At 56.2% G+C, this 19,982-nt stretch overlaps 3 protein-coding genes across 5 annotated transcripts; 1 reads left to right on the top strand and 2 right to left on the bottom strand.

The window, feature by feature from the left end:
* Positions 1–6,587: 6,587 nt before the first annotated feature.
* PRDX5 (peroxiredoxin 5) lies at positions 6,588–9,696 on the bottom strand. Its single transcript, NM_174749.2, is given in 6 exon segments — positions 6,588–6,826; positions 6,937–6,998; positions 7,123–7,161; positions 7,234–7,365; positions 8,056–8,190; positions 9,435–9,696. Coding segments are annotated over 6 exon segments (660 nt in total). The 5' UTR covers positions 9,621–9,696; the 3' UTR covers positions 6,588–6,720.
* A 178-nt stretch (positions 9,697–9,874) lies between these two features.
* Positions 9,875–11,196, top strand: TRMT112 (tRNA methyltransferase activator subunit 11-2). Its single transcript, NM_001045981.2, is given in 4 exon segments — positions 9,875–10,398; positions 10,488–10,589; positions 10,744–10,833; positions 10,921–11,196. Coding segments are annotated over 4 exon segments (378 nt in total). The 5' UTR covers positions 9,875–10,320; the 3' UTR covers positions 11,029–11,196.
* On the bottom strand, positions 11,146–19,320 carry ESRRA (estrogen related receptor alpha). Of its 3 annotated transcripts, none has more exons than XM_010821061.4 (7): positions 19,148–19,320; positions 17,296–17,632; positions 13,861–13,977; positions 13,571–13,699; positions 13,003–13,170; positions 12,635–12,904; positions 11,146–12,209 (listed from the first exon to the last, which is right to left on the bottom strand). In XM_010821061.4, the coding sequence occupies exons 2-7, from the start codon at positions 17,618–17,620 to the stop codon at positions 11,950–11,952; spliced, it is 1,269 nt and encodes a 422-aa protein (XP_010819363.1). In that variant the 5' UTR covers positions 17,621–17,632; positions 19,148–19,320; the 3' UTR covers positions 11,146–11,949. The 3 variants fall into 3 exon arrangements, with proteins under 3 accessions (XP_010819363.1, XP_010819364.1, NP_001178302.1); XM_010821062.4 differs by lacking the exon at positions 19,148–19,320 and adding an exon at positions 17,934–18,367; NM_001191373.2 differs by lacking the exon at positions 19,148–19,320 and having other exon boundaries at positions 17,296–17,620.
* Between the last annotated feature and the right edge of the window lie 662 nt (positions 19,321–19,982).

Genomic DNA, 19,982 nt, shown 5'->3' with positions numbered 1-19,982 from the left:
TGAAGTCACTGAGATTAAAAACCCATCTCAGTAGCAGTGATGGCTGAACAACTTGGTGAACAGATTGAAAACCACTGACTTGTTCATTTTTAAAGGGTGAATTTTATGATGTGTGAATTATATGTCAAAAAAAGCTTCATCTGTCAACTTCTCTGCTGGTCCAATGGTTAAGATTCCAAGCTTCTACTGCAGAGGGGCTTGAGTTCAGTCCCTAGGACAGCTTAGTATGTGCCCTTGCCAAGGCGATGGAAGCAGCCAGAAAGTGACTCTGTCCGTTGGGAGGCCATGAAGCCCCTAAAGTCTCTGCTCAGAGGCAATCCCCCCATATGGCCCACACTATTTGTTGTCCACTCCAAATCCTTTCTCTCTTAATAACAGAATCATGGCCTTTTTAGTTAGACACAAGACAGTGTGGCATAAAATCAATGTTTCCCATGTGACTAAGCTCTGGCCAATGAGATTTCAGCATAAATAATACATGGCAGCTTCCAGAAAAACTTTCCTTTTTAAATTTATTTATTTTTGGCCATGCAGGGTCTTCATTGCTGTACGGGCCCTCCTCTAGTTGTGGTGCATGGGCTTCTCGTCGCAGTGGCTTCTCTTATTTCAGAGCACAGACTACTGCACATGGGCTCAACCGTCGTGGCTTAGTTGCTCCATGGCATGTGGGCTCTTCCTGGATCAGGGATCGAACCCACGTCTCCTGCACTGGCAGGCAGATTCTTTACCAATGAGCCACCAGAGAAGCCCCAGAAGAATTTCTTAAAAGACAGCTGTGGCAGCTACGAATTGGCACTTGACATGGGTGCCTGCCATCTACCTCTTCCAGGATTCGATCCTGTGCTGCTGCAGCTGCTGACCTTTAACATCCCCTGAAAGGAGTTTAGGGCGGAGAGCAGAAATGAGATACTCTGTGTTTGGGGGGAAATACTGGCAGGACAGGTCTCCAGATGGTTAAGATATTTTCAGGAGCTGATTTTATGAGCCCAATTCCCCTGTCTCCTCATATCTAGAAAAGCACTAAAATCCTTCATGGTGATGACTGTTTATCGTGACTAGCGGGAAAGCTTCATCAGACTGACAGAAACCTTCTAGAAAAAATATGTGTTTGATTGCATGTACTCTTCCTTCATCAGAATCACATATATACTGTCCTTCCCTCCTACCTCTTTGGAGCAGTTTCTCAGAGTTATCTAGGTACCGTCTCCTGGGCCGCGGTCCCCATTTTGCCCCAAATAAAACTTAACTCACAACTCTCACATTTTGTCTTTTTTTTTTTTTAAGTCGACAGCTAGTAGGGGACTTTTATCTCCTGTTCCCCATTTCCTCCATCCTGCTGGCTGGATTTTGACTGTGATAGCTGGAACTCAAGCAGCCACCTTGGATTGTGAGGTAGAAGTCCCTTGTTTAACATGGCAGAGCAACAAGACAAAATGGGCACAGGTTGGGAATAATCATGGAGCTGCCCTACTAGCCCTATGTTATCCACCTTCCCTCTGCATGTCTGTGAGCTAAGCCTCTATATTAAGTCACTGGTATTTACATCACTCTCAAGAAAAGTCTAGTTCTAATTCAGAACCACAGTAGTCAAACGTGCTTCCCTGGTGGCTCAGATGGTAAAGAATCTGCCTGCAATGCCGGAGACCTGTGTTCAATTCCTGGTTTAGGAAGACCCCCTGGAGGAAGGCAGGGCAACTCACTCCAGTATTCTTGCCTGGAGAATCCCATGGACAGAGGAGGTTGGTGGGCTAAGTCCATGACATTGCAGAGTCAGACATAACTGAACGACTAAGCACAGCACAGCACACAGTCAAGTTTATGCTGAAACAGTGGGGACCAATATCCAAGACGCTGAAGAGAAGACAGCTTTCTCTCTCCCTCCCTGCACTTCTTCACTTCTTCCCAAAACACATGTTAAGCAGGTTACCTTATCTGTGTTAAATTAAAAAAAAAAAATCCCAAGCTCAAACGGGAAGAGTTGGTGCTAATAGTAATAACATAGCAGGGGATTCCGTGGCAGTCCAGTAGTTCAGGCTCATTTGCTTCCTCTGCAAGGGGCAGGGGTTCAGTCCTTGGTCAGGGAACTAAGATCCTGCATGTCAGGCAGTGCATCCTACATAAGCGGAAAAAAATAACGTAGCAGACAATATGCATGTTTGTGAACACCAAAAAAGCTGTGCACTTACACAGATATTACTCAAACTTGTCTAGAAGTTATAGACACACATGTACATACACACAGGAGAAGGCAATGGCACCCCACTCCAGGACTCTTGCCTGGAGAATCCCATGGATGGAGGAGCCTGGTGGGCTGCAGTCCATGGGGTTGGGAAGAGTCGGACGGGGACTGAGCGACTTCACTTTCACTTTTCACTTTCATGCCTTGGAGAAGGAAATGGCAACCCCCTCCAGTGTTCTTGCCTGGAGAATCCCAGGGGTGGGAGAGCCTGGTGAGCTGCCATCTATGGGGGTCACAGAGTCGGACACGACTGAATCGACTTAGCAGCAGCAGCAGCAGTACACACACACACACACACACACACACACGTACTTGTTCTCTGTCACTCCTTGATGCCTATGCGGCTAAACCCCAACCCAGATCAGCAGGGTGTGTTCCCCCGGGGCCAGTAGCCTCCAGGGCTCCTAATCATGATGCCTGCACAGCTGCAGCCCAAGCCTGCTCTAGGCTAGAGATGCTGGGACCCCCTCCAACCCTCTCTTGATATCAGCTCAGGTTTGATTCTCTAAGAGATGACAAAGATTCCCCCGAGATATCGTCCCAGCTCCTTCAAGTGAGCCTTCGAGTGCTGGGCAACCTAAGGAGAATACTGGGGGCCTTGCCCTAACAGCATCACTAGCCCCATTATACTGATGAGGAAACTGAGGCCCAGGGAGCCACAGAAAGTAATCACCAAGGACAGGCCTGGGATTTGGCCTCTCTGCTGCCTCCCAGCTCTTTCCCTACCAATATGCAGGCTGCAAGGTGCAGAGCAGGGGTTCTTTTTCTTTTTACAATCATTTATTGATCACTTACTGTGTACTAAACACTGTACCAAATGCTTTACGTAAATTGTCTCATGAGTTCCCCACGATGACCCTATGAGGTCAGTTGGATTATTTCCACTCTAAAGATAAGGGAAGTAGGGTCAGGACTTGGTGGTCCTGCAGTTAAGAATCCGCCTGCCAATGCAGGGCACGAAGTTTCGATCCCTGGTCCGGGAAGATTCCGCATGCTGCCACAACTACTGAGCCTGTGCTCCAGAGCCTGGAAGCCGCACCTCCTGAAGCCTGCACGCCCTAGAGCCCATGCTCCGCAACAAGAGAAGCCACCACAGTGAGAAACCCGAGAACCAGCACCAGAAAGCAGCCCCGGCTTGCCTTGCCGCAACTAGAGAAAAGCCTGCGAGTAGCACCGAAGACCCGGCACGGCCAAGAATAAACGAACTTTAACAAAAGATGAGAGAAATGGGGCTCAAGGAAAACTAAATAGCCTCCCAAAGGTCCCCAGCTTCTCGGTAGCAGGCCAGGATGCACAGGTGGTCTGAGCCCGAAGTCTGGTGACCCACTCTGCTATGATGCTTCCCGGGTCAGGGAGGGGCTCATCTGGAATTCTGGTAGGACCATAGGGGTTCCTTGAAACTTTTCAAGAGCATGTAGGTGTCCATGTGTGTACACACATGTTCAGATGTGTGTTTTGTAAGGAAAGAGGCATTGCTTTTAGCAATACTTCAAAGGAATTTTTGGCCTAGAAAAGGCTCAGAATCACTGATATTGAGCAATATTCTTGACTATCTAGATTTTACTTACTGATATGCCAGTCCTCCACAGGTACCCAGGGATGGCTGAACTTGCCTCTTTACTTGTACAATTAAAAGGAATAATTAGGGTAAACAGGCTTCCCTTGTAGGTCAGTTGGTAAAGAATCTGCCTGCAAGGCAGGAGACCCGGGTTTGATTCCTGGGTTGGGAAGATACCCTGGAGAAGGAAATGGCAACCCACTGTAGTATTCTTGCCTGGAGAATCCCATGGACAGGGCAGGCCTGGCAGTCTACAGTCTATGGGGTCACCAGAGTCAGACACAATTTAGCGCCTAAACCACCACCACCATGTCAGGTAGATGTTGGAGGTCTTGTTGACTGATTTTAACATTGGCTCTTTGACCACCAACAGCCCAGGAGGGTCACATCCACTTAGGTGGGCTTGAGTAGTTGTGGCATGGGGGCTTAGTTGTCCCGCGGCATGTGGGATCCTCCTGGACCAGGGATCAAACCCATGTCCCCTGCATTGGCAGGTGGATTTGCACACCATGAGATGGTTGATCTCAAGCACTCCTGCACCTGGAGCAGCTCACAAGACACCCCCAGCCCCACGGCCAGCAGCCAGGGCCACTGAGACCGAAGGCCCACCTCCACCCACACCCAACTCCCATTATGCTGTCCAAAGGGGTCACCTCGGGCCTAGAAGAGCCCTCCCCTGCTGTAAAGGCCCAGCCAGTGGCAACGAGATCCTGGAGGGGACGCTTCCTCTCAGAGGCCTCACTGGACCTCAGCCTGTCCAGACATGAGGTCAGGAGTGGAGGAACAGAAGCAGCCGAGTGGCATCGATGGAGACTGGGCTTGCCCTGATGGTGAGGAGCTGCCAGGGTGGCCTGAGGTCTGCTGGGAAGAGGAATAGGGTGCTGGACCATGGAGGGCCCACTTGGCCAGCAGACTCCAGGCTCCGAGAGCCCAGCTGCCAGCTCCGACGCTCATTTCTCTCTCGGGCTCCCGGAGCCTCCAGACCACTCACCAGGGTGCACACAGTGACCGTGGGGGGACGTCTACATACACCTCTGTGTCCTCATCTGTACGACAAGAGAACTGAGAGATGGTGTCCAGAAAGAGAGGGCCTTCCTGCCATCCAGGCCAGGACAGCACTGTGACCTAGGGCTTGGCGGGGACAGCTCACAAGGGCATGGGAAGCTGGAGGGGTGGTCAGCCCTCTGTCCTGCCCCAGCCCAGGACTCCTGAGGGGTGACAGGTTGTGGAAGAGAACTGAGGAGACAAAGGTCAGTGGGTGGGCAGGCTGAGCAGCTGGGACCCCTGCAGGTAGGCTGGCCCCCTCTCGAGGGCCCTCCTCTCCCCAAACCATCCACCCCTTAGACCTCCAGCCAAGTGGCCCCCTGGACTCACCCTTCCAACACCCACAGGTCCCCTGTCCCAGCCCCCACCTCCTGGACACTCAGTCATCAATCCTGCCCCACACTGACCTCTCCTCGGCCTCCCGCCTGCCCCTGTCCAGCTCCACCTGCACAGAGGAGTCCAGGTATGAATCTGACGGGTCACTGCCCTACAGACATCCTTCGCTGGTCTGAAGGGCCCGCAGGGTAAAACGTAAGGAGCTTACAGCGCTTCAAAGGCCCCTCTGCCCTCCTAGCATCCCCTCACTCAGGTGCTCCACCACCTTGGGGCTATTCTGCCCTCTGTAACTATGGCTACATTGTTGCCGCCACCAGGCACACCAGCCCCACTGCCTCAAGGACTGTGTCCTCCAAAATGCCTTTCCTTGATCTTTCCTAAGATCTCTTAGCCTGCCTTAGCCAGCTCTGAGCTGCCCTGAGGCTCCCCAGATGGCCTGGAAGGGCAGGGAGAACCCCTTAGAGCCTGGTGCTGAAGGGGCCTAGGGCGGGGCTATAAAGCTCGCCGAGGCCAACTGACTGGCTCAAATCCAAACTCCTCTTACGTGGCTGGAGGAGCCAGGTCCACTTGTTTAACCTCTCTGTGGTATAACAGTTCTCAATGCCCAGGATCATGTGAGGATTTTTAGCATACCTCAAGCATCTGCCCCCTCCTTAGACTGTGAGCTCTTAAACACAGCTGGTGCCTAATAATCAGCCTGCTTCCAAGCACAGGGCTTCCCGAGGACAAGAGGCAGAGGCCCAAGGGCAAGGCCTGCAGACAGAACGCTCCTAGGCCTCAAGCCCTGCCAGCCTCCCTGACTCCTGGCCCCTAACAACATACAACACACTGACCGCAGGGCCAGCCTTACCAGCGTCTCCTCTCTTCCACAGCTCACCTAGACTCTGCCACGGGGACCCCGCACCACCCATCACCTCCCACCCCTGGGGCTGAACCAGCACTAGCTCTGCCGATGGAGCCCTTTTTGCCCATCAGGTGGTCCCAAGGTGCCAGGGGTCCTTCTTGGGATGTGGGTGCTCCCAAAAGGGGTTCAGCAGAATTTGAGGGTATGCCCAGGTGATGGGGTGGGGGGGGGGTGCCTTGGGCCAGTTTCTACCCTGAGGTCTGCAGTCAAAATGAGATTGGCCATCATGCAGGTATCAAATGCAAACGGTTACGGGCCCTAGCCAAACTCGGAAAGTCCAGAGCCTTCCGGAGGAGCTCCCTCGGCGGGACCACTGGCCCTTTCTCAGCTTGTAGATGGATGCTTCATGACACCTCCCTAAAGAGGCCTTCTCTGACTTGCCTAAGTTAAGTCAGAGTCCTTTATGAGTCCCCACTTCAGCCTCTGCCCACTACCCTCACAGCTGGACGGTCAGTGAGGCCTGGCCTCGGGCAAAGCAGCAATTCAAAACCAAGGAGACAGACATAAACCAGAAGTGTTTATTGCAGAAATTTGGCCAAGATTTCAGCTGAGTGATCACAGGCTAGGCTGGGGCCCTCTGCCCACGACTGGCCCGGTAAAACAGGAAAGGGCCGGAGGAGGATATCTGGGCTCCAAGCCTCAGAGCTGTGAGAGGATGTTGGGAGCCAGGCTGCAGGTGAGGCCTGTGCCATCTGGCTCCACGTTCAGGGATTTGACGATGCCATCCTCTATCACCATGGAGAACCTGCCAGAAAGAAGGGCCGGGCCACGTCAAACAGCCTGGGCCTGGAGGCTGACAATGGAGACAGGTGGGGTAGCAGGCGAACCCCCCAAGGGGGACCCTCCCACTTTTACCTCTTCAGTCGGTGATTCCCAAAGAGAAAGAGCAGTGAATCATCAAGTAACAAATCTGTCTCCTGAAAGGAGAAGCAGAGGAAAGGTCAGGAACGCCCAGAACAGGCCAGTCCCCTAGCCGCTCCCCACACTGGCCGTCTCCCTTCAAGTCCCTGCTTCCAGGATGGAGGCTGGGAGTGCACTCACCTTCCCAAAAGTCCCACTGGGGTCTGCCAGGAGCCGAACCTAAGGCGAAAGCAAAAGTCACAAAAAAATCTCCACCTTGGCCCCAGATCCCCTACAGGATCCACAGCTCACCTTGCCCTCTGCCTTGTGGGCGCGTGCCCACTCTTCAGTTACAAAGACATCATTAACGGTCAGACATGCCACCACCTGGATCCCCTTGGCCTTCAGAGCATCAGCCTGCTCCACGAACCCTGGCAGGTGGGTCTGGGGAGGAGAACCAGAGTCAGCAAGTGGGTAACAGCCTCTGCTCCTCAGCCCACCCTTTGTCTCCAAGCCCTCTTCATTTCCCGACACCGACCCCTTTCATCAGACAATGAGAACTGGGTAAGCCACAGTTCCTTTTTGTTTCCCTGGTGGCTCAACAGTAAAGAATTCGCCTGCCAATGCAGGAAACGTGGGTTCGATCCTTGCATCAGGAAGATCCCCTGGAGAAGGAAATGGCAACCCGCTCCAGTATTCTTGTCTGGGAAATCTCCTGGACAGAGAAGCCTGGCGCGCTACAGTCCATGGGGTTGCAGAGAGTTGGCACGACTTAGCGACTAAACAGCAACAACTAAGAAGCTCGGATCCAAGTTCAAGTGTTCCTCGCTCAAGACCGTGAACGTCCCACGAGCAGGACCGCCTCATCTACCCGAGTCCCAAGTCCCTTCCACAGCCCTGTCTAGTCACCCAGCAGGATCAATGAGAGGCGTTGCACCACCTTTTCTCCTACATCCCTACACGCACAGTCACAACTTATTTCTTAAAAACCTGATATGCTTCTTTAACTGTCATATCACCTACATCCCATTGGTACAAGCTGTCGCGGGACTAAGCGGGACTCTGCGGGACTCGTGAACAATACAAACACACACACAAGATCCCAACTGCTGAGCCCAGAAGCGCAGGCCTCACCTTGGAACAACCAGGGGTAAAGGCCCCAGGGAGGCCAAACAGCACTCCCTTCTTGCCTTTGAACAGCTCTGCCAGGTTCACCTTGTTGCCCGGCTCCTTTTCAAATACCTCCACCGATGGAATGGCATCTCCAACCTAGAAAGAAGGACTCCAAAGTAAGGGCAGGGGCAGGGCCGCAAGGGCGGGGTGGGGGTGCCCAGAGAGGGCTGAGGAGCCCTGCCTGGTCCCGTGGAGCCTGGGTTGACACCCGGCAGGGAAGTCCCCCGCTGTCGGAGCTTCCAGAGGTCCCTTTCCTGCGACCACCTGGTTACCCCACATCCTCCAAGTTTCAGGGTGGCCCTATTCCTCTTAAGGGCCAGTCGGTGACCACAGAAAAAAGGGAACGGCCTCTCTGGGTGTCACAAGAGGTTGAGTACACAAAGTGAGTTACAGGAAAGAGATGAGACAGAGGGGCAGGAGGGGGCCCTGACAACAGGGAGGGAGAGGACACCGGGCACGGCTGATCAAGACGAGAAAAAAATGGGAGGGCAGCAGAAGGTGGGATGGCTGGGGGGCAGGGTGCAGGTCCCTACATCCAGCAGATATGAGTACAGAAGGACTAGGGGGCGGGGGGCAGGGGGCAGGTCCCTACATCCAGCAGATATGAGTACAGAAGGACTCCCTTCAAGGGGGAGGGATCAGTGTTCCTGGGAGTGTGTGCGGGCTTCACGGGCCAGAAAAAGTAGACAAAGGGAGCAAAGTCAGGGGTGAGGGTAGAGCCTGGAGAAACCCAGCAGTGGGCTGTAGGATGAAGTAGAAGGAGGGGATCTCAGAAGACTGTGAGGCAAGGGGGAGCCCCAAGGAGCTGGGGATGGTTCCAGAAGATAAGAGGGCTGAAAAACTCAGCAGAAGGGTGCGGTGGGAGAGACAAAACAGGGTTCTAAGAGACATCACCTGTTTCAAAGGATGGAGTGAGAGTAATACCCAATAACGTGACAAAAGCAGCGGAAGGGCATGGAGAAGAACACGCATAGGGGTTAAAAAGGGTAAAGGAGATGGTTCCATAGGTGGGGGAAGCCATGGCACGCCACCTGAAAACGGTGGAGACTCATCACAGGTGTCCCAGAGTGGGTGTGGCAGGGAGACGAGGGGAAGGCCCAAAAGCCTTGAGAACTGTTAGAGGAGATGGGGCACGAGACCCCTAAAACTGGCGACATCGTTGCAGCCACCGGGGTCTTGTTGAAGGAAACAAGGGGAACGGACGGCGGGAGGAGCCTCTATGGCAGCGGGAAGGTAATAAAGACGGTGACTCTCCCCCAGACAAGCGGGACGAAGAGGCGTGCAGAAATGAGTGGAGTCGGGTAGGCAAAGAAGTCAGGCCTGGCTGGGCCCGCGGTCACCTTAATCGGGGCCATGGCTACAGCAGCGCTTCTGAAACCTCGGACCCCGCCAAACGTCCACTCGAGGATTCCTTCCAGGCACCCTCGGGTTCCCGCCGCTGTCGTTGACGCACCCTCAACGATGGTCGCCCGGGACACCACCGAGCCCGGTCTGCAGCCCAGGACGCGTAACCACCCCAGACGCATGCCGAGTCATAAAGTCAGAACAGCCCCGCCCACGCCTCGAGGCTGAGGTAGAAGGCTGGGCGGAACCGGAGCGCTACGACGCAATCCTGCGGAAGACGGCAAAAAGTGGAACAGGGGGCCGTAGGTTACCTGGCCACCCGCGAGGCGCCGCCACCGCGCAGGCGTGGACGGCGCACGAATGGGCAGGGCTTCCGACCAGCTCCGTATTAGGGGTGGATCTCCGGCGCGCGTGCGAGCGGGCGGAGCTTATTTGCATACAAGTCCGAGTTGCCGCTGTTTCGATTGTGTAATTTACGGATTGGGACAGTATTTCCATTTCTTAACCGCAAGCAAGTGTCAGGAGACGGTGGTGTCAGGCGCCTGTGTAGGAGTAAAGCGTATTTATTTTGCATTCCACGAAGGCCTTTGCATTATAGCAGTTTTAAGTATGATTTACATTGTACATGATTTGTAGCAACCTGAGGTTTAGCTCAGCCAAAACCACTGGATCTGCGCCGTAGCAATCTCCTGCCAGATGCTTCCAGGAGCAGCGCGTGATACCAACCGACCTCGGCTCCAGCGAGCACCGGAAGTCCAGAAGTTTCGCCGTTTCCGTTCCTCCCAGGTGTCCAATAGGATCGAGCGGGACAGCCCCGGAAATGATGTAGAGAGAGACCACTCTCCTTCCGGTTCTGGCTTTGCGGGAGCGGGCAGCGTAGACATGAGGCTGCTCACCCACAACTTGCTGAGCTCCCACGTGCGGGGGGTGGGGCCCCGAGGCTTCCCCCTGCGTCTCCAGGTACCGGCCGTCTCGGGCACCTCTCCCGGGGGCGGGGGTAGGAGAACGGGGATCCGGTCCTTGCATAACTAAATCTCTGCGCCCCTCAGGCCACGGAGGTCCGTATCAACCCTGTGGAGTTCAACCCCGACTTCATAGTGCGTATGATACCCAAAGTGGAGTGGGCGGCGCTTCTGGAGGCTGCGGACCACGTGAGGACCCTCCTCCCCACCTCCCCAGCCCAGTGCACACCATGGGTGGCGGGGGGGCTGGTTGGGGCGGGGATAGTCTTAACTGCAGTCCTTTACACCAGGCCTCAGGGCGAGCGTCTGGGGAGCCGAGATGATTTAAGCCTCTTGCCCACAGCTGCATCTCATCCAGGTGCCTAAAGAGCCGATTCAGGGGTATGAGCATAACGAGGAATTTCTGAGAAAGATGCACCACGTGCTGCTGGAGGTGAGAACCGGCCCATCGCTTGCCTCCTGGCTGTACACCCACACTTGACAACTGCCAGTGCTCAGCTCTGGTCCCCTCTTCCCGCAGGTGGAGGTCTTGGAGGGCACCCTGCAATGCCCAGAGTCGGGACGTGTGTTCCCCATCAGCCGTGGCATCCCCAATATGCTGCTGAGTGATGAGGAAACGGAGACTTAAACTGTGCCAGGCGCCGGTTTTTCACTCTGGTTGTGTGAAGCTTTGTTTACGTTATCTTGTTTGTTAGTCCTATCCTATGTATCCCTAACCCCTGACCCAGTGACACACCACACAGTGTTTTTGAGCTCGATAGTATATATTTTTTTTTCTCATTAAAGGTTCAAAACCAAAAGCGGTTTCTCTTTGCAGCAAATATACATTAAAATAGAGTCTCTGTACAGCCAAGGGCTCTGGGCCCTGGCTTGCCCCATGTCCCTGCGCCTCCCTGGCCAAACCCAAAAATAAATATAGTGTTATTGCTCTGCAGGGCATAGAGGCAGTGCTCTCCCTGCCCCCCTGAGGAGACTGGGTGGGAGCTGATGGGGGGCCCTGGCCACCCCAGGGGTCCAGGGGCTGGAGCCTGCTTGGAGTTATTGCTTCAAGGTGGGGGGGGGGCAGTAATGCCCAATGCAAATGATGAGAAAGGAGCAAAGGGAGCAGGAGCCTTTGCTCTCCAAATCCCTCTCTGTTCTGGAGAGGAAGTCGGATTAAGCAGCAGCAAAAGCATCACCCACTGGGAGACTGTGGCCTCCACTCCCTTCCCTCCCTGAGATCAGGCTTCTGCCCACCACCCCCCCCCCAACACACATATGTCCCCTGCAGCCCCCTATGGCTTCCGCAAGGCCCCCTACACCCTGGGGGCACGTTATGGCTTGCGAGGGGCAGCACTGTGCCCAGAGCCTGGGCGCACATGTTCCCAGCTTCTAACACCCCCAAGGAGGGGGGAGGGGAGGGTGTAGGGCCTGCTCCCAGGGGCTGATGGTGTTGCCCTGGCCCTGCCAGCAGGCTGTGGCACTGCCCAGACCCCAGCTCTGCCCTCTTGGGGCCGACCCCATGCTGGGCGGGTCCTGCCAGCACCCCCACCCATGCCCACCCCTTGCCTCAGTCCATCATGGCCTCGAGCATTTCCAAAAACAGCTTGTGCATGGGCACCTTGCCCTCCAGCTTCACCCCATAGAAATGGGCCAGCACTTTGCCCGCTGTCTGGCGAAGGAGCGGTAGTGTGAGCAGCAGCCTGCCTGCCCGCCTCCGCTCAGCGCCCCCTCCGGGGCCTGCCCGGCCAGCTTCGTACTCCAGCAGGGCCTCGTGTAGAGCTTCTCGCAGCTGCTCCACTGCTTCAGCATCTTCAATGTGCACAGAGTCTGCAGGGCAAGATGACAGAACTGTTGACGTGGGCCATCTCCAGAAGGGACAGAGCCACATCGACCTGGGCACTGCCAGGTGGGGGCCCAAGGAGGAGCCACACCAAGATTTGCTGAAGCACTACTCGCTGCTCCTGCTCATGAGCCAGGGCCCACTCCTCTTTCCTCAGCTATGGCCACCTCCGGTCCCCTTCCCCTTCCCTCCCACTAAGTGGTTCACCTGTCTACAAAACCACGGGCACTAGAGCTCAGAATTCAGCATGCATTTCCTGGACCTGTCCTCGCCTGGCTTAGTGACTTTCAGCAAGTCACTGTTCTTGCCTAAGCCTGTTTTCCCTGTCTGCAAAGTGGGAGTGTGCCACCATCACAGGTAAAAAACCAAAGCGCCTGATGGAGAAACCCATCAGTACAAGCCCCAGACTCACCTGAATTGGCGAGGGCCAGGGCCTTCAGCAGAACGTACTCCTCGCGCTCCAGCCGCAGGGCCTGCAGTCGCCGCACCAGCTGCAGCAGGGCAGCCCCCAGTTCCCCCAGGCCAGCGGCTCGTGCCCCCTCTTCATCCAGGACCAGGTCCTCGGCGAAGGCCAGCTCATCCTGCAGTGGCAGGGAGCGCTGGGCCACACCCAACACCAGGACCTCCATCCACACACTCTGCAGTACTGACATCTGGTCAGACAGTGACAGCGACGAGAAGCCTGGAGGGCAGGGGGACCAGAGCTGGCTAAGCAACTGCACCAGAGCCGGGCAGGGCCCAGCCTACCCAGGGAAGCCCCACATTGCCTGGGCCCTCTACCTGGGATGCTCTTGGCCCAGCTGATGGTGACCACGATCTCTCGGTCAAAGAGGTCACAGAGGGTGGCCACAGCTGGGAGGTGTCCATCAGGGCCCGCTGGGTCGGGCATGGCATACAGCTTCTCAGGTTCAACCACCAGCAGGTGGGACACGAGTGCGTTCACCGGGGCTGTAGTGACAGTTGGAAGAGGCACGAATTCATCCCTCTGCCAGCCCTTCAGGGTCAAACATCTTCCCAGAGTCAGTCCCCCTGTGGCCTTCCTCAATAGCCACTGGCCAGCCTGGCTCAGACACCTCTCTCCGGGAAACGCCGCACTATCTCCTAGGGAAAGCGTCTGTCTGTGGACCGGTTCTGAGCATTAGAAAACCTTCCCTGTTCCCAGCTGTACTGCTCGAGGTCTGACACAGAAAAGGGTATTTTTGTAAATACTTCTCAAGGGAAATGAGTGAACGAACAGATGAAGACGTGGGTCCCAGCGCCCAAGATAACTACAATCCCGTATGAATGACATCAGACAGACATTGCCCACCCTGACCCCAGAGCCCCAAGGACCCCACCGCGTTCTCACCTGTCTTCCGAGGGCCTCCAGCTACTGCCAGAGGTCCAGCAGGGAAGGGGCCTGGGAAGGGCAGTGGGTCCACCTCTGGCCGCCGCTTGTACTTCTGTCGCCCACCACGGACGCGGTCCAGACGTACCCCTTGAGAATTGCAGGACAGCGCTGTGTCCACGGGGCTGGGGCTGGCCTGCTCTCCAGAGCCCACCTGTCCAGCCCAGTCAGCCAGGACTTCCCAGGCCTCACCCGGCCCGACCCCATGCACCCAGCTCCCCAGCCTCACCCAGGCCCCCGCCAGCGCTCACCCTCCTTGAGCATGCCCACCCGCAGGCACTTGGTGAAGCGACAGGCCTGGCAGGCCTTGCGTCTCCGCTTGGTGATCTCACACTCGTTGGAGGCCGGACAGCTGTACTCGATGCTCCCTGCCAAGGAAGAGGCAGGGCTCCAGTGGCAGCCTCCTGGGGCCCAGAGGGGGCCTAGCCAGTGGGGAGAGCCCTGCCATTCCAGGCAAGCACAGGTCTGGGGAGAGCGGGAGTGCTATGAATGGGGCAGGGAAGCCGGGGCACTGAGGGGAAAGGCGGCTGGGCTGGGAATCCCAGCCTGGGCAAGGGAGGGGCTGGGACCAAGGGAGAGTCAGGTGGCATCCGGCCCCAGCCTCTGGTCAAGTCACACCTCTGATCTGTTCTCATCAAGGGCCGCAGTGGTCTCCACACTGCTACATCCAGTGGTCAGTTCTCGTCCTTCTATTACTAACATCTAACACTGCTGATCCCTCCTAGAAACAAACACTTTTCTTCTTTTGCTTCTAGGACACCACACTCTGGGTTTTCCTCCTACGTCACTGCTATTTTGGGGCTTCTGTGCATCTGCCCACACTCCTTCCACTGAAGACCCCCTGGGGGCCCTCCAACCTGTCTCCTCTGACTCATTCCCATGGTGATCTCACCCAGGCTTTCAAATCTGTACCTCTAGCCTAGACCTGTCTGAACTCTAGACACATCCCACTGCCTCCTCGGCATTCTGCATGTCTAGAAGGCACTACAGACTTATCTTGTCCTAGACGGAGCCCCCGACCTACCCCTCCAAAACCTGCAATCTCATTTGTCCAGCTGCTCAAGCAGAAACCTAAGAGACATTTATAATTCCTCTCCCACCCCAAATCTAAGCCACTGACAGGTCCTGGTGGGCTTTACCTCCTAATCCGTTCAGAAGCCCACCCCTTCCTCCCCTGGCAACTGTTTCTACCCTTGACCGGAGTCACTCTCACCTCCCTTCCTGCTGCTTTGCCTCCTTCAGTTACTATCAACACAGAGGCATCCTCTTAAACCTAAGACAGGGAATTCCCTGGTGGTCCAGTGGTTAGGACTCCACACTTTCACTGCTGAGGGACTGGGCTCCATCCCTGGTCAAGGAACTAAAGCCAAACAAACCCTCTAAGACAGATCATGTCCCTTCCCTACTTAAAACCCTCCAGGTGTGGGGGAGGGAGGCTCAAGAAGGAGGAGATATATGTATGGTTATGGCAGATTCCCATTGTTGTACAGCAGAAACCAACACAACACTGTAAAGCAATTATCTTCCAATTAAAAATAAATTTAAAAAGCCCTCCAGGTAAATCCCATGGGCTATGAGACCTGCATCCCAGCTCCTCGCCACCTTTCTGACCTCATCCCCTTTGCCCTCTGCCCGGCTCTGTTGGCCAACTCAGTGTTCCTCAAACAGGCCCTGCCTCAGGGTGCATGGCTCCCTTACCTCCTTCGGATCTCTCCTTCCTGGGGAGGCCTTCCCAGCCACTGGGTAAGAATGCCAAGAGTCCCTCCACAGACACCTCTGGTCACTTGTCCCTGCTGTATATTTCCTGCCCTTGCTTTATGGTTTCTCGTAAGCTCTTAGCACCGTTTAAAATATGCAACATCTGTACATATTTATCTTCTTTGTTCTGTCTACCCATTTTAGTGCCAGTTCCATGAGGGCCAGGACTGTGCCCAGTGCTAGGAACAGGGTCTGGCTGAATGAATGCACGGTGGCCCTCCCAGCTCCTGGGCTACCAAAGGACTGAATGGCTCAAACTGCCAACATACCCGAAGTGAATTTCTCCTCACAATCTGCTCTCTCCTCCACCCTACCTGGGCTTCTTCAGCTTAAGACGCCTCCTCAGGGAGGCCCTCCAGCATCTCAGGCCCAGCCATGTTCCCTGGTTCATCCTGCTCCTGACCCCCCAGCACTTACCACAGCTGTTAATAACAACTGTGTTCAGTTCACTGTTTTCTCTCCTCCTCTGCTGGGATGTAAACTGAGGACAGGAGCGATCCTTAGTCCCAGCTGTGTCCCCACACCTGGAACAGTGGCCAGGGCAGCAGAGCACAAGTTCATGAAGAGTGAGGATCCTGGAGGCTGCCACTTACCAAGTGGGTGACCTTGGGCAAGCCCCACAGCTACGCCCTCAACCCTCAAGTTTTCCCATCTGTAACACTGGGATGATTAAAAACTACTTCCTACAAAGGTGGGTTGTGAGAACAAAATGGGATAATCGAGGTAAGACATTTAGCAGGCTCCAGCACCTAGATACTATACAATGATCACTGTGTATGGCTAATGCGCGACAAATACTTGTCAATAGAGAACCAAGTGTTCCAGGGTGGGTACGAGACATCTGAACCCAGACCTGTTGGCTCAGGTCTGCAGGGCCAGAAGGGAACGGAGCTTTTAGGCCAGCGGGTCTCAGCCAAGTCAAAACTTGCTAGAATGTCACAACCGGCCATGAGGCATCTGCCCGGAGTTATTTGTAATAAGCAGAGGCAACAGTCTGGCCTTTACGAGCTTAGCTCTGGACCTCAATCGACCCAAGTTCAAATCTTGTTGCTGCCATTTTCTACCCGTGGGACCTGAACCAAGTTTTGAAAACCTCTCTGGGCCTCAGTTATAATCGTGCTAGTACCTTAGAGACTGCTGTGGGGGGTAACAGAGCTTAAATGTAACAGGGCACGGTGCCTGACAGTCAAGAAACACTCTGAAAAAGCCTATGTATTATAGCCCCAAAGTAACCAATGGTTTATATAAAAATATAAGTAACAGGTACATCCCAAATAATGCTTCTTACATCACCATCTTGCTCACTCATATTTTGATATGCCGAGTGGGAAAATTCACTGAGTACTATTGGCAGGGATGCCTAATAATCGTGTTTTTTTTTTTTCCCTGACCACACCATGTGGGTTCTGGGATCTTAGTTCCCTGACCAGGGTTTGAACCTGGGCTCTTGGCAGTAAGAGCAAGAAGTCCTAACCACTGGACTGCCAGGGAATTCCCTAAGTTTTTTTAAAGGTAGATGCTGAAATATGATGTAGCCCCCTCTCAGTTAACCATAAAAACCTGCCTTGTGCTGGGGCTGCTTCAGGAAATCAACACAAAAAAGGGCATGTTCTTTGCTGGGGAGAGGATAGCAGCGGCCAGAAGACTCAAGCTTAGAAGCAGGCAGGGGCTGCTGTGGAAGGTGCTGGGCCTGGGTACCAGAAAACTAGGAGGCATCCTGAGTCCCGCTCTCACATCCCACATACGATCCATCAACACGTCCTGGCGGCTTTATTTAACTCTTAAGGGAAAGGGCATTCCTGGGACATAGGAGGACCTGGGAACTCCAGGCTGCCAACCCCAAGTGGTACCACGGCACTCAGCAGTGCAGCAGGTAGGCAGCCCCAAGCCCAGAGGGCAAAGGGCACAGGAATGGGGTGGGGGCTCACCCTGGATGGTCCTCTTGAAGAAGGCTTTGCAGGCCTCACAGGATGCCACACCATAGTGGTAGCCGGAGGCCACATCCCCACAGACCAGGCAGAGGCGTTTGGGCAGGGAGCTGAGCACCAGCTTCCCACCACCCTGCTCGCCAGGCCCAGCCCCATCCCCATCCTCCTCTTCCTTGTGGCCTGGGAGGCAGCGGGTGGGGGCTGGGCCAGGAGCCAGAGCCACGGGGGGCTCAGTCTCAGTCTCCGAGGAACCCTTTGGGCTGTCAGGGCTGGCTGGCTCTGCCTTGATGTAGAGAGGCTCAATGCCCACCACCTGGCTGGACATGGCGCTGGTCACCTGCGGGAAGAGACCCGTCAGGTCACAGGGAGGAGCTGGGATGGGGGATGGAGACACCCTGTCACCCTGGTTGCCCAACCCCAGGCCTAGGCAGGCTTCCAGGCCTAACCAGAGGGTGGAGGGGGGACAGAGTCCAAGGAAGGCTGCCCATGAAGAGGGCCCCCCCCCCAGCTGTTGCCATAGGAACAGAGTCTCCAGAGCCTCTAGGGCCAGTAACTGACAGCAGGTCTCCCACCTGGGAACCTACAGGAGGTTTGGAAAACCCCTACCCCACCCAGGCCAGGCAATAGGGAAACCTTACCCCCAAGCACCCTTCAACCCTATCTGGAATCCTCAGCCAAGAGTGGGATATCTCTCAGTTTTCTCCAGATGCTGGCGATCTCAGCAGTCTCCCCCACACCTGGGGATCCTCCACTCAAGAGCCAAAACAGAGACATACACACCAAAGGGCAGTCCATGTGCTCACACAGGTGTGCGTATACCCTCACCCTACCACTCACTTGGGTCTTCAGATGTCCTCACCTGCACACACACCCTCATGTGCTCACACACGGTCACACTCTACTGAGCAGGTTCACACTCACACGGCCTTCTCAAACCCCAGCTCTTACTCATGCTCCCATTTGCCTTCACACACTCCTAAAGTGCATACTACATAACAAAGTCACACTCTAGGCTCATAATCACACTCTCGCTCACAAATACACTTACACTCTCACCATGATCCCCGCCCCCCCCACGCCCCCCCCCCCCCACAGGCATAGACCCTTATGGAAAGACATTCGGAACCTCTCACACCTGACACATCTTCCCCTCTGGCCCCAGGCACACCCGCTGGCGCGGCTCCACCTCCTTGCACACTCTTCCGCACATTCGCTCTTACACTCCTGCTGCCGCAGAATCCTACACCACGGGGCACCCAGCCCGCCCCCCCAACCTGCGCACACCTACGGGAAGTTGCCTAAAGTTACTGCGTCTCCCCTCCCCCTCCGCCCGCGGGGGCCCTCTATCAGGTTATCAGGAAGTAATGGGGGAGCGCCAAGGAGGAGGAAGCTCTCCCCAGCCAGTGCGATGACCTTTGACCCAGAGAGAAGGGTGGCCCGAGGCCCCTTCGAGCGCCCCCACGTGGTCTTCAAAGCCCCTTCCCCGACCGGGAACCCTTCCCATCTTCCACCCTGGCCCGCCCCCGGGACTCCGGCATGCTCCAGGTGCCGGACTGAACCCTGCCCTGGGATTGGATCCGAAGCCCAAGCCCGACCCTGGCCAGAACCCGCAGCCCGAGTCAGAACTGGCCCCGGGTCTCGGGCCGGTGCCTTAAGCCCTGGACGCCAGATCCCGCCCGCACCCTGACCCCGTCTGGCTTTCGACCGGGTGCCGACCGTGACCTGGGCCGGACCCAGAGTCGGACCCCGCCTGGAACCCGCCCCCCGCCCGCCTCCCAGCCGCGCTCGCACATGGCCCCCGCGCCCCGCCCGCCCGCCCACCCCCCAGCGGCGCTCCCCTCCGCCCCCGGACCTGGGGCTCCGGCAGGGCGGGCGGGCAGGCATGGGGGCCGAGCGGCCCGGAGCGCCGGGTGAGCCGGGGGCCGCGCGCGGCCCCTCCTCCGCCGCCTCCTCGGGCCGCGCCGCCCCGCCGCGCCGCGTCCCCTCACTCGGCGGCGCCGCCGGCGGCTTGTAGGACACAAAAGGACATCGCGGCCGCTTCCTACTCCGCTTCCTCCAGCTGACAGCGGGGGCGGGGCTGGCCGTGCGCATGCAAAGCAGGGGGCGTGGCCCAGCGCCCTATGCTAATCAGGCAAGTGGGGCGGGCAGCGCCTGCGCGCCGGGACGTGCCGGGGCGGGGCCAGCGAAGCCGGCGGGCTGGCCTTCGTGCAAGTCCGGGCTGCGCCGCCGCCGAGCTCCGGCGGCGCACTTGCTTGCGTAGGAGGTGGCCGAGGGGGCGTGTCCAGAGGAGACGGGGAGAGGCTCCGGGGAGAGGGTGGGGCCAGGAGCCTTCTTACGTAAAGGGAGAGGCGGGGCGCGCTGTTCGCGAGAGGTCGTTGAAGGGGGAGACTTCATACATATGTAAATAGGGGGCGGGGCGAGCGCCGAGACTGGTGTATCTGCATATGCATGAAAGGCGGGGTCTAGAGCGCCTAAGTTAGAAGGGAGGTGCTGCCCCTTTCCTTTTTCCCCCCTTCCCCCAAGATAACACAAACGGGCACTGGCACCGCACACCCCATATTCCCGCAAAGCTGCTGAACCCGGAGTGGGAGAAGCTGACCTAAGACATGAAATAAGTCCTGGATTTCGAGTCCTGGGAAAGCAGAGCCCGTAGGGCCCGAACGGAGAACGCTCAAGGTCACTGCGGT

This window comes from Bos taurus, chromosome 29 (assembly GCF_002263795.3).
Source record: "Bos taurus isolate L1 Dominette 01449 registration number 42190680 breed Hereford chromosome 29, ARS-UCD2.0, whole genome shotgun sequence".
Classification (NCBI taxonomy): Eukaryota; Metazoa; Chordata; class Mammalia; order Artiodactyla; family Bovidae; genus Bos; species Bos taurus.
This window is presented reverse-complemented; position numbering and strand designations above follow the sequence as displayed.

What these genes read in the sequence shown, in the direction of transcription:
- ESRRA (XM_010821061.4), bottom strand. Translation starts at nt 17,620, where the DNA reads ATGTCCAGCCAGGTGGTGGGCATTGAGCCTCTCTACATCAAGGCAGAG. An exon ending in CTTCAAGAGGACCATCCAGG is followed by an intron (nt 13,978 to 17,295) that starts GTGAGCCCCCAC and finishes CTTCCTTGGCAG; the next exon opens with GGAGCATCGAGTACAGCTGT. An exon ending in TGGAGGCCCTCGGAAGACAG is followed by an intron (nt 13,171 to 13,570) that starts GTGAGAACGCGG and finishes CTGTCACTACAG; the next exon opens with CCCCGGTGAACGCACTCGTG.